This window comes from Hyla sarda, chromosome 8, assembly GCF_029499605.1.
Source record: "Hyla sarda isolate aHylSar1 chromosome 8, aHylSar1.hap1, whole genome shotgun sequence".
Classification (NCBI taxonomy): Eukaryota; Metazoa; Chordata; class Amphibia; order Anura; family Hylidae; genus Hyla; species Hyla sarda.
The window spans coordinates 119,679,955-119,694,584 of NC_079196.1; the positions used below are offsets into that span (position 1 = coordinate 119,679,955).

Genomic DNA, 14,630 nt, shown 5'->3' on the forward strand with positions numbered 1-14,630 from the left:
ACATCCAACTTTAGCGGAATATGTCAAACACCTGTGGGGTGTTAAGGCTCATTGTACCCCTTTTTACGCTCCTTGAGGGGTGTAGTTTCCAAAATAGTATGCCATGTTTATTTTTATTTTTTTTTTGCTGTTCTGGCACCATAGGGGCTTCCTAAATGCCCCCCCCCCCCCCCCAAAAAAAAAAAAAAACCATTTCAGCAAAATTTGCTTTCCAAAAGCCAAATGTGACTCCTCCTCTTCTGAGCATTGTAGTGCGCCCGCAGTGCACTTGACGTCCACACATGGGGTATTTCCATACTCAGAGGAGATGGGGTTACACATTTTAGGGGGCATTTCCTCCTATTACCCCTTGTAAAAATGTTAAATTTGTGGGAAAACTAGCATTTTAGTGAAAATAAAATCATTTACACATCTGACTTTAACGAAAAGTGTTAAGACTAACTGTACCCCTTGTTACGTTCCTTGAGCGGTTTAGTTTCCAAAAAAGTATGCCATGTATTTTTCTTTTTCTTTTCTGGCACCATAGGGGCTTTTTAAATGTGACATGCCCCCGAAAAACCATTTCAGAAAAACTCACTCTCCAAAATCCCACTGTCGCTCCTTCTCTTCTGAACCCTCTAGTACTCCCACAGAGAACTTGACATACACATATGAGGTATTTCCTTACTCGAGAGAAATTGGGTTACAAATTTTAGGAAGATTTATTTCCTTTTACCTCTTGTAAAAATTCAAAAACTGGGTCTACAAGAACATGCGAGTGTAAAAAATTTGAATTTTCTCCTTCAATTTGCTGCTATTACTTTGAATAAAGGGTTAAACTTTTTGAATGGGAATTTGAATACTTTGAGGGTGCAGTTTTTATAATGGGGTAATTTATGGGGTATTTCTAATATGAAGATTTTGAAATTTTGTGAAAAACTGGAAAATTGCTGCTGAACTCTGAAGCCCTCTGATGTCTTCCAAAAGTAAAAACATGTCAACTTTATGATACAAACATAAAGCAGACATATTGTATATGTGAATCCATATATTATTTATTTGGGGTGTCCATTTTCTTTTTAAGCAGAGAGCTTGAAAGTTAAAAAAATGATAAATTTTAAATTTTTTCTTAAAAATTTGGGAATTTTTCACAGAGAAATTATGCAAGTATCAATAAAATGTTACCACTAACATAAAGTAGAATATATCACAAAAAAAACATCTCAGGATCAGACTGAAAAGAAAAGCATCCCAGAGTTATTAATGCTTAAAGTGACAGTGGACAGATGTGCAAAAATTGGCCGGGTCCTTAAGGTGAAATTGGGCTGGGTCCTTAACCACTTAAGGACCTAGGGCGTATGGATACGCCTTGACGTCCCGGTACTTAAGGACCCAGGGCGTATCCATACGCCCGTGGGAATTTTGGTCCCCGCCGTGCGCCGGGCGGGGACCGGGCCGGGGTGACTGCTGATATCAATTGTCTAAGACACCCACGATCCCCCTGTAGGCATAGGAGTGAGGAGGCAGGGTTGCCACCCCTACTATCCCTGCTATTGGTCTGCTATTGATCATCAGAGGCGACGACCAATAGCAGACCGGGGGCGGGGGGGTTAGCTTTTGTTTTCCCCGTCCTGCCCACCCACAATAGGCGGGGCAGAACGGGGAACCGAAGGGGACCGGGCGCCGACGTCCACTTACCCGTCCGGGGGCTGCGGCGACGTTGATCGGCAGATGGCGTGACCTGCGTCTGAAGAGGACGGATCCAGGGATCCTACGGAAGTTGATCTGGAGGGCTACAGTCTGAGGCTGTGGTCTCTAACTGTAGTCCTCCAGATGTTGTAAAACTACAACTCCCAGCATGCCCAGACAGCTGTTTGGGCATGCTGGAATATGTAGTTTTGCAACAGCTGGAGGGCTGCAGTTTGAGATCACTATACAGTGGTCTCTAAACTATATCCCTCCAGATGTTGCAAAACTACAACTCCTTGCATGCCCACATAGCTGTTTGTTGTCTGGGCATGCTGGGAGTTGTAGTTTTGCAATATCTGGAGGTCCACAGTTTGGAGATCACTGTGCAGTGGTCTAAAAACTGTAGCTCTCCAGATGTTGCAAAACTAAAATTCCCAGCATGCCCAGAAAGCAAACAGCTGTCTCTGCTTGCTGGGAGTTGTAGTTGGGTACCTCCGGCTGTTGCATAACTACATCTCCCAGCATGCCCTTCGGTGATTAGTACATGCTGGGAGTTGTAGTTTTGTAGTTTTGCAACAGCTGGAGGCACACTGGTTGGAAAATATTGAGTTAGGTAACAGAACCTAACTGAAGGTTTTCCAACCAGTGTGCCTCCAGCTGTTGCAAAACTACAACTCATATATAGCCAAAAACAAAGAGACCCACAATACTAATATTATTTCAAAAAGTATAACAATCTTTATTAGACAATAAAAAGCAATTTTAAAAATTAGTAAAAGGCAGAAGATGACCTTACGCAGGAGACAACAAGTGCCAGTGGACCTGGTATGGGTAATGTAGGCATTCAGTCAAGAGCATACATAATATAAGGCTGGCGTAGCTGCATACTTATGATATCGTAATAATAGATATAATATCTAACATACATTGATGTAACATAGGGAGCAGCAATGCAATATAACAAACATAAATAGGAACCCAAGGTAGGTAATACCTAAAAAAGACTACCTGCCATATACCCAAAGGCCAGGAGCACCAAGCACCAACACCCCCACTTGTTGTCTCCTGCGTAAGGTCATCTTCTGCCTTTTACTAATTTTTAAAATTGCTTTTTATTGTCTAATAAAGATTGTTATACTTTTTGAAATAATATTAGTATTGTGGGTCTCTTTGTTTTTGGCTATATATTGGTACCCCCGGGACCTACATACGGCACGTATTCTTTTGCCGTTTTTGTTGTTTGGCTAAATTAAAACTACAACTCCCAGCATGCATGGTCTGTCAGTACATGCTGGGAGTTGTAGTTTTGAAACAGCTGGAGGTTTGCCCCCCAATGTGAACGTACAGGGTACATTCACACGGGTAGGTTTACAGTAAATTTCGTGCTTCAAGTTTGGGCTGCGGCAAATTTTTCGCCGCAGCGCAAACTCCTAGCGGGAAATTCACCGTAACCCGCCAGTGCGTATGTACCCTAAAAACACTACACTAACACATAATAAAGGGTAAAACACTACATATACACCCCCTTACACTGTCCCCCAATAAAAAAAAACGTATTGTAGGGCAGGGTTTCCAAAACGGAGCCTCCAACTGTTGCAAAACAACAACTCCCAGCATTTATGGACAGCCACTGACTGTCCAGGCATGCCGAGAGTTTAGCAACAGCGTGAGGCACCCTGTTTGGGAATCACTGGCATAGAATACCCCTATGTCCACCCCTATGCAATCCCTAATATAGTCCTCAAATGCGCATGGTGCTCTCTTACTTCGGAGCCCTGTCGTATTTCAAGGAAACAGTTTAGGGCCATATATGGGGTATCGCCGTACTCGGGAGAAATTGCACTACAAATTTTGGGAGTCTTTTTTTCCTTTTACCGCTTGTGAAAAGGAAAAGTTGGGGGCTACACCAGCCTGATAATGTAAAAAAATAAAAAAATTTACACTAACATGCTGGTGTTGCCCCATACTTTTTATTTCCACAAGCGGTAAAAGGAAAAAAAAGACCCCCAAAATTCGTAACGCAATTTCTCCTGAGTACGGAAATACCCCAGATGTGGGCGTAAAATGCTCTGTGGGCGCATAACAAGGCTCAGGAGTGAGAGCGCACCATTTACATTTGAGGCCTAAATTGGTGATTTTACAGCGGTTCTGACAAACGCATAAAAAAACAAATACCCACATGTGACCCCATTTTGGAAACTACACCCCTCACCGAACGTGACAAGGGGTATAGTGAGCCTGAACACCCCACAGGTGTTTAACAAATTTTCATTAAAGTTGGATGGGAAAATGAAAATTTTTTTATTTTTTCACTAAAATGCTGGTGTTACCATAAATTTTTCATTTTCATAAGGGAAAATAGGAAAAATGCCCCCCAAAATTTGTAACCCCATCTCTTCTGAGTAAGAACATACCCCATATGTGAATTTAAAGCGCTCTGCGGGCGAACTACAATGCTCAGGAGAGAAGGAACGCCATTGGGATTTTGTAGAGAAAATTTGTCTGGAATTGAAGGCCACATGTGTTTACAAAGCCCCCTTAGTGCCAGAACAATGGACACATGTGACCCCATTTTGGAAACTACACCTCTCACGTAATGTAATAAGGGGTACATTGAGAATTTACGCCCCACAGGTGTCTGACAGATTTTTCATTTGCACAGCCGACTGTTTCAAAGATCTGTTGGATGTAAATACTCACTGCGCCCCTGATTAAATTCTGTGAGGGGTTTAGTTTCCAAAATGGGGTCACATGTGGGGGGGTCCACTGTTCTGGCACCACGGGGGCTTTGTAAATGCACATGGCCCCTGACTAACATTCCAAACTAATTCTCTTTCTAAAAGCTCAATGGCGGTCCTCCTCTTCTGAGCATTGTAGTTCGTCAGCAGAGCATTTTACGTCCTAACATGGGGTATTTCCATACTCAGAAGAAAAGGGGTTACAGATTTCGGGGGTCATTTTCTCCTATTACCCCTTGTAAAAATGGAAAATTTAGGGGAAAAACTGCATTTTAGTAAAAAAAAATTTTTTTTTTCATTTACACATCCAACTTTTACGAAAAGTCGTCAAACACCTGTGGGGTGTTAAGGCTCAGCGGACCCCTTGTTACATTCCTTGAGGGGTGTAGTTTCCAAAATAGTTTGCCATGTGGGTATTTTATGCTGTTCTGGCACCACAGGGGCTTCCTAAATGTGACATGCCCCCAAAAAACCATTTCAGCAAAAGTTGCTTTCAAAAAGCCAAATGTGACTCCTTCTCTTCTGAGCATTGTAGTTCGCCCGCAAAGCATTTTACGTCCTAACATGGGGTATTTCCATACTCAAAAGAGATGGGGTTACAAATTTGGGGGGGAATTTTCTCCCATTACCCCTTAGTGTGAATTTTTTTTTTCCATTTACACATCTGATTTTAACGAAAAGTTGTCAAACACCTGTGGGGTGTTAAGGCTAACTGGACCCCTTGTTACGTGCCTTGAGGGGTGTAGTTTCCAAAATGGTATGCCATGTGGTGTTTTCTGCTGTTCTGGCACCATAGGGGCTTTCTAAATGTGACATGCCCCCCAAAAACCATTTCAGAAAAATTCACTCTCCAAAATCCCATTGTCGCTCCTTCCCTTCTGTGCCCTCTACTGCGCCCGCCGAACACTTGACATACACATATGAGGTATTTCCTTACTCGAGAGAAATTGGGTTACAAATTTTGGGGGCTTTTTCTCCTATTACCACTTGTAAAAATTCAAAAACTGGGTCTACAAGAACATGCGAGTGTAAAAAATGAAGATTTTGAATTTTCTCCTTCACTTTGCTGCTATTTCTGTGAAACACCTAAAGGGTTAACACACTTACTGAATGTCCTTTTGAATACTTTGAGGGGTGCAGTTTTTATAATGGGGTCATTTGTGGGGTATTTCTAATATGAAGGCCCTTCAAATCCACTTCAAAACTGAACTGGTCCCTGAAAAATTCCGATTTAGAAAATTTTGTAAAAAATTGGAAAATTGCTGCTAAACTTTGAAGCCCTCTGGTGTCTTCCAAAAGTAAAAACATGTAAACTTTATGATGCAAACATAAAGTAGACATATTGTATATGTGAATCAATGTATAATTTATTTGGAATATCCATTTTTTTTATAAGCAGAGAGCTTCAAAGTTAAAAAAAATGCAAAATTTTCAAATTTTTCATCAAATTTTGGAATTTTTCACCAAGAAATGATACAAGTATTGACAAAATTTTACCACTAACATAAAGTAGAATATGTCACGAAAAAACAATCTCGGAATCAGAATGAAAGGTAAAAGCATTCCAGAGTTATTAATGCTTGAAGTGACAGTGGTCAGATGTTCAAAAAATGGCCGGGTCCTTAAGGTATATTTGGGCTGGGTCCTTAAGGGGTTAAGTGGTTAATAAACGTATTCGAGTAAAACACCAGCCGGTGATTACTTTTGGCTGTCCTTCCACAGTATGTAGGCCCTTGACAGATTAACAGATACAAAATAGTACACTGCTTAGATGCACGTATGTGGTATGCACTTATGAGTGCAGAAAAAATGTGCTACAATACACTTAAAAAATTATTTGAGTAAAACACCTGCATGTGATTACTTTTGGCTGTCCTTTCACAGTATGTAGGCCCTTGACAGAATAACATGTACAAAATAGTACACTACTTAGAAGTACGTCTGTGGTATGCACTTATGAGAGCAGAAAAATGCGCTACTGTACGCTTCAAAAATTATTTGAGTAAAACACCAGCCGGTGATTACTTTTGGCTGTCCTTTCACAGTGTGTAGGGCCTTGATAGATTAACAGGTACAATGCACTTATGAGGGCAGAAAAATGGGGTATAGTATGCTTAAATAAAAACATATTTTTTCACAACAACAGCAGTACTGTAAGGATCCGGACTGGTATGCAGCGAGGACACTGGAGGTGGATCCTCTGTGTCAGTGAGGTGATGGCATGGGCCGTACCAGGGGAACGGAATCTAAGGGGTTACTGGTTTTCACCAGAGCCCGCCGCAAAGCGGGGTGGACTTGCAGCGGCAGGTAACCCCCAGGTCGTTCCACCCGATAGCGACTCAACCCCACTGACAGCTGAGACAGGCGCGGTACACAGGGAGAAGGCAAGAGCAAGGTCAGACGTAGCAGAAGGTCAGGGCAGGCAGCAAGAGTCGTAGTCAGGGGCAACAGCAGGAGGTCTGGGTACACAGGCTTGGGAACACACTAAACGCTTTCTCAGGGCACTAAGGCAACAAGATCCGGCAAGGACAGGAAGGGGAAGTGGGATTTTATATACATGGAGCAGATGGAAGCTAATTAGGGTGATGTGGCCAAGCACCAATTACCGATGCGCTGGCCCTTTAAATCTGAGAGCCCTGTCGCGCGCGCGCCCTAGAGAGCGGGGCCGCGCGCACCAGGACCCAGCAGGAGATCGGAACAGGTGAGTGGGACGGGATGCGATCCACGAGCGGGCACTTCCCGGTAGGCGGATCGCATCCCCGCCGGGCACAACAGAGCAGCATCTCCGGTCAGCGCTGCCGACCGGAGCGCTGCAGGGCAGAAGACACCGCGAGCGCTCCAGAGGAGGAGGAGGAGCCGGAGCGTTCGGCGTAGCAAGTACACAACAGTGTTGCAGCACAAAAAAGTTGTGTTCTAAATACAAAATTGCACTCTGTCAAAGACTATTAAGAATGGGCTGCTGGGTATTATACCGTCTACAGACAAGTATAACCAACTGAGGATTTGTTGTGGAACAAAGACACAGAATTGCGCTGAAAAATTATTCCTGCCTCCTCTGCTAAGGTTTATGAAAATGAGGCAGCTTGTTGAAATGTATGAGGAAAGACACAACTATCTGCCCCTCTCTGTAATGCAATTCTGAAGAAAGTAACTGGGAGGTTAATCGCTGCAGTAAAAATCCTTTTCAGTGAAAAAAACACTGCTCTCTGTTTACCAGAACGCTGATGTGACTAGGATGTGAAACACTGCTGGAATGAGCTTTTCTGTGTAACACACACACACACACACACACAGCAATATCCGTCCTAACTCTATGCAGTGTAATGAATGATATGACGAGCCACAAAATGGCTGCCGAATATATAGGGCTGTGACATCACAAGGGTGACTGTCTGCTGATAGGCTGCATCCTGCATGTGATTCAGGGTCATCCCGCCTATTTCCTTCCGTCTATTTCCCTTCCCGCCTTCCCAGCATTCCTTGCCCCATGTATTGACATGTGGATCCGCCATTTTAGATGCCCTGGAGCCTGGACCGCTGTAAATTGAGTTTAATGAAGCGATTTGTGCAATGGAATTGCGGCGATTTTTGCCTTAGTTGCAAATCGAATATTTCATGAAATTCGTAACGAATTTGGGTTTGTCAGCTTCGATTTGCTCATCTTTAGTAAACGTCTTAGCAACTGGCTCAGTGATGATAGGAAGCAGAGGGTGGGTATCAATGGAACTTGCTCTGGTTGGGTGACAGTTACTAGTGGGGTACCACAGGGGTCAGTACTGGGTCTGCTTCTTTTCAATATGTTTATTAATAACCTTGTAGAGCGACTACAGAGTAGAATTTCTATATTTGCAGATTACAAGGTAAGGTGATCACCACAAAGGACAATACCTTTTTGGGAAGCACGCGGCTTGGGCACAGACATGGAAAATTAGGTTTATCATGGGCAACTATAAAGTTATGAGCTTGGGACGTAAAAAAAATTTGATAAAAACTACTACCAAAAGACTTTAGGGTTCTTCTGGTGGATAGTAAGCTAAACTTTAGTGATCAGCTGCCAATATTAAAGTCCTAGGATGTATCATGAGAGGCAGGCATAGAGGCTTGACATAAGAACATAGTTTTGAATCTGTGTAAGTCACTAGTAAGACCACATATGGGGCATTGTGTCCAATTTTTGACACCTGTATATAAGAAGGACATGGCTGAACTAGAGAGTGTGCCGAGGAGGGTGACAAAGCTAATTGGCGGTATGGGAGGATTACAGGACCAAGACAGGTTATCAAGCTTGGGGTTATTTATTTTGGAGCAAAGACGTCATATGAGCGATTTGATCACAAAGGAAAAATATATGATTGGACAGTACAGAGATATTTCTAGTGATCTTTTTATACCTACGCCAGTATGAAAAGGGGCATCCTCTAAGTCAAGAGTGAAGAAGTTTTAACCACAAACAGGAATTATTTACTGTAAGAGCAGTGAGAATATGGAACTCTCTGCCACATGAAGTTGTGATGTCTGACTCAATAAAAAAGTTCAAAGTGGGCCCTTGATGTTTTTCTTATATATAATATTACAGGTTATGGAAACTAAATTTATTGGGATAGATCATTGGTCAAGGCATTTATTCTGATTCTGAGCATATACGCTGTGCATTTGACGCTGCATATTTGACACTGTGTATTTCTATGCAAGCAAAGTATATGGGAGTAATAATAAATACTCTTAGACTTTGCTAGCATTAAAATACGCTGTGCATACATTACATGTGACCATACCCTAAATGTTCTTTTACATAACTAGCACAGAAAATCATGCAGAAGAAAATTGCAACAAATCCACACTATCTTTAGTGCCCAATATGCTGCAGTTTAAACAGGTTATTTAGGAAAAGAAAAACACAGCTACTTTCTTTTAAAAAACGCTCCCTGTCTGTCTCCAGGTCGGGTGTAATTCTGCAGTTCAGTTCCATTTAAGTGAATGGAGCCAAGTTGTAAAACCACACCCAACCTGGAGACAGACATGAAGCTGTTTTTGTAAGAAATTAGTGTTTTTCTATTCCTGGATAACCCCTTTAACCTCTGAGGAAAATCTACATAATTTCCTCTGGCTGTACTCTAACTTATGCAACTCCCTATCCCCTTTGTTAAAGGGGTAATCTGGCCCTAATACATCTTATCCCCTATCCAAAGGATAAAGGATAAGATATATGATGGCGGGGGTCCCGTCACTGGGGACCCCCTGCAATCTGACATTGCGCACCCACCTTTGTGAGCTCTCCGCAGCAGTCATGCCCCCTCCCATAGACTTGAATTGAGGGGGTGGAGCGTGACATCACACGGGGGCGGAGTCGTGACATCACGATACACGGGGGGTGGAGTCGTTACAACACAACACTTTGTGAGCTCTCCGCAGCACCTCCAGCACTGCGGAGGGCTCACAAAGGTGGGTGGTAGGGCCAAAGTACCCCTTTAATATAATTTGGTTGATAGTTGTTAATATAGTTAATAGTTGTTCTAAATCAGCACCTTCAGAATTTTCTATATATTACCGTATTTATGGGCGTATAACACGCACTTTTTAGGCTAAAATTTTTAGCCTAAAGTCTATGTGCGTGTTATACGCTGATACACCCCCAGGAAAGGCAGGGGGAGAGAGGCCGTCGCTGCCCGATTCTCTCCCCCTGCCTTTCCTGGGGTCTAGAGCGCTGCTGCCGGCCCTTCTCTCCCCCTGGCTATCGGCGCCGCTGCCCGTTCTGTCCCCTGACTATCGGTGCCGGCGCCCCATTGCCGGCGCCTATAGCCAGGGGGAGAGAAGCGGTGCCGACAGCCAGGGGGAGAGAAAGGGCAGCGGCACCCATTGCCGGTGCACTGCCCCGTTGCCTCCCCCCATTCCCGGTGGCAGAATTACCTGGGTCGGGTCCGCGCTGCTGCAGGCCTCCGGCGTGCGTCCCCGGCGTCGTTGCTATGCGCTGCACGGCGCGGCGCATGACGTCAGTGCGCCGCGCCGTGCTTAGCAACGACGCAGGGGACGCGCGCCGGAGGCCTGCAGCAGCGCGGACCCGACCCAGGTAATTATGCCACCGGGGATGGGGGGAGGCAACGGGGCAGCGGCGCCGGCAATGGGTGCCGCTGCCCCTTCTCTCCCCCTGGCTGTCGGCGCCGCTTCTCTCCCCCTGGCTATCGGCGCCGGCACCGATAGTCAGGGGGACAGAACGGGCAGCGGCGCCGATAGCCAGGGGGAGAGAAGGGCCGGCAGCAGGGCTCTAGACCCCAGGAAAGGCAGGGGGAGAGAAGCGGGCAGCGACGGCCTCTCTCCCCCTGCCTTTCCTGGGGGTGTATCGGGGTATACACGCGCACACACGCACCCTCATTTTACCATGGATATTTGGGTAAAAAACTTTTTTTACCCAAATATCCTTGGTAAAATGAGGGTGCGTGTTATAGGCCGGTGCGTGGTATACCCCGATAAATACGGTATATAATATATTATTATATATTATATACAGACCTACAGATATGGACTGTGATAGATTAAACAGTTTATCAGTTCTAAGCAAATCCTTTTAGACACTACTACCTAACTGTATTCTTTTTTATCCTGTTTATTTTCAGCGTTCTGATAGATGATGTACAAAAACTTATAGATGAACAATTTGTTCTTAAGCACAGACATAAGAGATCATTGACTTCATTTCAATATACAGAATACCACCCAATGAATGAGGTAAGAATGGCTCATTAATAGTGTCGAGAGCGAATATTCGAAATGTGAATTTTTACTGAAAATATCGGCACTTCGCAATTTCACGAATATTTAGAATATAGTTATACATATTCGTAATGACGAATATTCGTTTTTTTTTCTTCACAGTACACATCACAACAATGATGTATACTGTGTAAAAAAAAAAAGTGATCATCCCTCCCTGCTTCCTGCTTGTGGTCCAAAGAAGGCTCCAATATTATTTACTGTGTGAGTCGGTGTGGAGCGCGAATATTTCATATATGCGAATATCAGCACTTCCAGAGGACACTGATCCCTCCCTTCTTTTAACTTGTGGGCCAATGAGAAGGATGCAAATACAGTTGTCAGAGGTTAGCAATATCCCTGGCAACCAATAGGAAAGTTGTCCACCCCTTCACTATATAATAACGCATGCGCACTTTACGAATTTCATTACGGTTTTCGCATGGAAAAAAAAGTGAACGAACATAGCGAATATGCGAATTTCGTCCATATATTCGCAAAATATTGTGAATTCGAATATGGCCCCTGCCGTTCATCACTACTCATTAATGTACAATATACATACTATGGGACTTTGAATATACAGTGGGGGAAAAAAGTTTTTAAAAGTTTTAATTGTGCAAGTTCTCCCACTTAAAAAGATGAGAGAGGCCTGTAACTTTCATCATAGGTATACCTCAACTATGAGAGACACAATCAGAAAAAAAATCTATAAAATCACATAGTCTGATTTTTAAAGAATGTATTTGCAAATTATGGTGGAAAATAAGTATTTGGTCAATAACAAAAGTTCATCTCAATACTTTGTTATATACCCTTTGTTGGCAATGACAGAGGTCACAGGTTTTCTGTAAGTCTTCACAAGGTTTTCACATACTGTTGCTGGTATTTTGGATCATTCCTCCATGGAGATCTTCTCTAGAGCAGTTAGGTTTTGAGGCTGTCACTGGACAACATGGACTTTCAACTCCCTCCAAAGGTTTTCTATGGGGTTGAGATCTGGAGACTGGCTAGGCCACTCCAGAACCTTGAAATGCTTTTTACGAAGCCACTTCTTCGTTGCCTGGACAGTGTGTTTGGGATCATTGTCATGCTGAAGGACTCAGCCCCGTTCCATCTTCAATGCCCTTGCTGAAGGAGGTTTTCACTCAAAATCTCACGATACATGGCCCCATTGCTCAAAATTTTTTTTATTTTTTTTATTTAAAATGTATTGATTAAAACTCAAATCAGACCCCCCACCCATCATTAGAACCAGTGTGAGTTTGCAGCGATCTCATTATAAGGCCCCATTATAATTTGTTCTAATAATGGGAGGCGTCTTAGCACTTGACCCATTAAACTTTTTGATATGTCAAAAGTTTTATAAAATAACAGAGACACTTTTACATACTGTATATTCAAGGTAAATAATAAGAATAACCATAAATAGTTATTCTATCACTGCAGGAGCAACAACAATAGCTCACATTTACTAAAAGCAATCTGTCTCTTTTTTCTTGGGTTTTCCACTCAAATTGTGTCATTTGGTGATCAAAAATCCGAAATGACAAGAGACCACCATAGATGGTCAAAAAACCCTTAGTTAGCTAAGTAACTAATTTAAACTGAAAAAGACATACATTTAAAATTCTGCAGTAAGTTCTGGGAATAGGAAATATGTGCGGCTCAGTATGACAGCTTAGCTGGCTAAACACTTTTTGTGCTTCACATGTTAGGCATATGTAAGGTGATGTCCCACACTGCACACTGAGCGCATGCGCTATTTTTCTGATTACTTTCTCCAGTCACAAAATAACATCTGTTATTAATAATAGGCTATGATGGATTAAAATGGATAATGTAAAAATCCCATAGACTATAATGGGATTTTGTAACGGCCGTTTAACGGCTGATTTTCAGGGTTTTCATAAAGGAACATATAACGGATCTTTAAAAATGGATGAATGTACAGTGTGAAAGGAGCCTAAGGGGAAAACTATAGCTCCCAGTATGCAGTAGTAAGTGTATGCTGGTAGTTGTTTCAACCATTATCACTACAAAACTCATAAGGGACTTCAGCATTGAAAGAACATAGCAAGGCAGAATACACATTGATATCAATTACTACAGGTGAAGTCTTCTCTATAGTCTTTCCTTATCTAATCCATATGGTAAATACCTCCATGATTTCTTCAAGGTAAATCTTCTCTCTGCAGAACTCAACACACAGATGGCATTGGTTCTTTACTTAGCGCATTCCTCTCTATAAAAACAATAACCACTATAATGCTGCCAGACTGTATTCTGTGAAAATATTACTGTCAGACACTGTACCCTTAGAATATAAACCTGTCACACACTGTATCCTCTGTATATAATACAACCACACACTGCACTCTCTGAATATAATACTGAACCCTCTTAATATAACTAGAGATGAGCAAATTTTTCAAAAATTCACTTCTCTTCATGCTGTATAGTGGCTGAATATCACAGCCTGAAGGTGGTGGAGGCAGGAGACGATATAGTGGCTGAATGACACAGCTTGGAGGTGGCAGTAGCATGAAGAGAACATATAGTGGCTAAATGACAAAGCCTGGAGTTGGCGGCAACATAAGGAGACCACATAGTGGCTGAATTACACAGCCTGGAGTTTTCGGCATCATGAGGAGAATCGACAGTGGTTGAATGACACAGCCTGGAGTTGGCGGCAGCATGAGGAGGCCACATAGTGGCTGAATGACACAGCTTGGAGGTGGTGGGAGCATGAGGAGACCATATAGTGGCTGAATGACACAGTGTGGAGGTGGAGGCAGCATGAGGAGACCATATAGGGGCTGAATAACACAGCCTGAAGGTGGCAGCAGCATGAGGAGAACATATAGTGGCTGAATGACACAGCCTGAAGTTGGCAGAAGCATGAGGAGATTATATAGTAGCTGAATGACACAGGCTGGAGTTGGCAGCAGCATATAGTGGCTGAATGACACAGCCTGAAGTTTGCGGCAGCATGAGAAGACCACATAGTGGCTGAATGACACAGCCTGAAGTTGGCAGCAGCATATAATGGCTGTATGACACAGCCTGCAGTTTGCAGCAGCATGGGGGAGAACATATAGTGGGTGAATGACACAGCCTGAAGTTGGTGGCTGCATGAGGAGACCACAAAGTGGCTGAATGACACAGCCTGGAGTTTTCGGCAGCATGAGGAGAATATATAGTGGCTAAATGACCCAGCCTGGAGGTGGTGGAAGCATGAGGAGACCATATAGTGGCTGAATGACACAGCGTGGAGGTGGCGGCAGCATGAGGAGAACATATAGTGGTTGAATGACACAGTCTGGAGTTGGCAACAGCATGAGGATACCACATATTGGCTGAATGACACAGCCTGAAGTTGGCGGCAGCATATAGTGGCTGAATGACACAGCCTGGAGTTTGCGGCAGCATGAGGAGAACATATATTGGCTGAATGACACAGCCTGGAGTTAGCGG

The 14,630-nt window shown here is 43.3% G+C and overlaps 1 protein-coding gene across 1 annotated transcript in view; it reads left to right on the forward strand.

Annotated features, from left to right (window-relative positions):
• LOC130285299 (carboxypeptidase O-like) overlaps positions 1-14,630 on the forward strand; it is a 188,439-nt gene that overhangs the window by 67,922 nt on the left and 105,887 nt on the right. Inside the window, exon 5 of the mRNA XM_056536655.1 lies at positions 11,018-11,129. Coding sequence (XP_056392630.1) covers positions 11,018-11,129 — 112 coding nt within the window. The remainder of the gene's footprint in view (positions 1-11,017; positions 11,130-14,630) is intronic.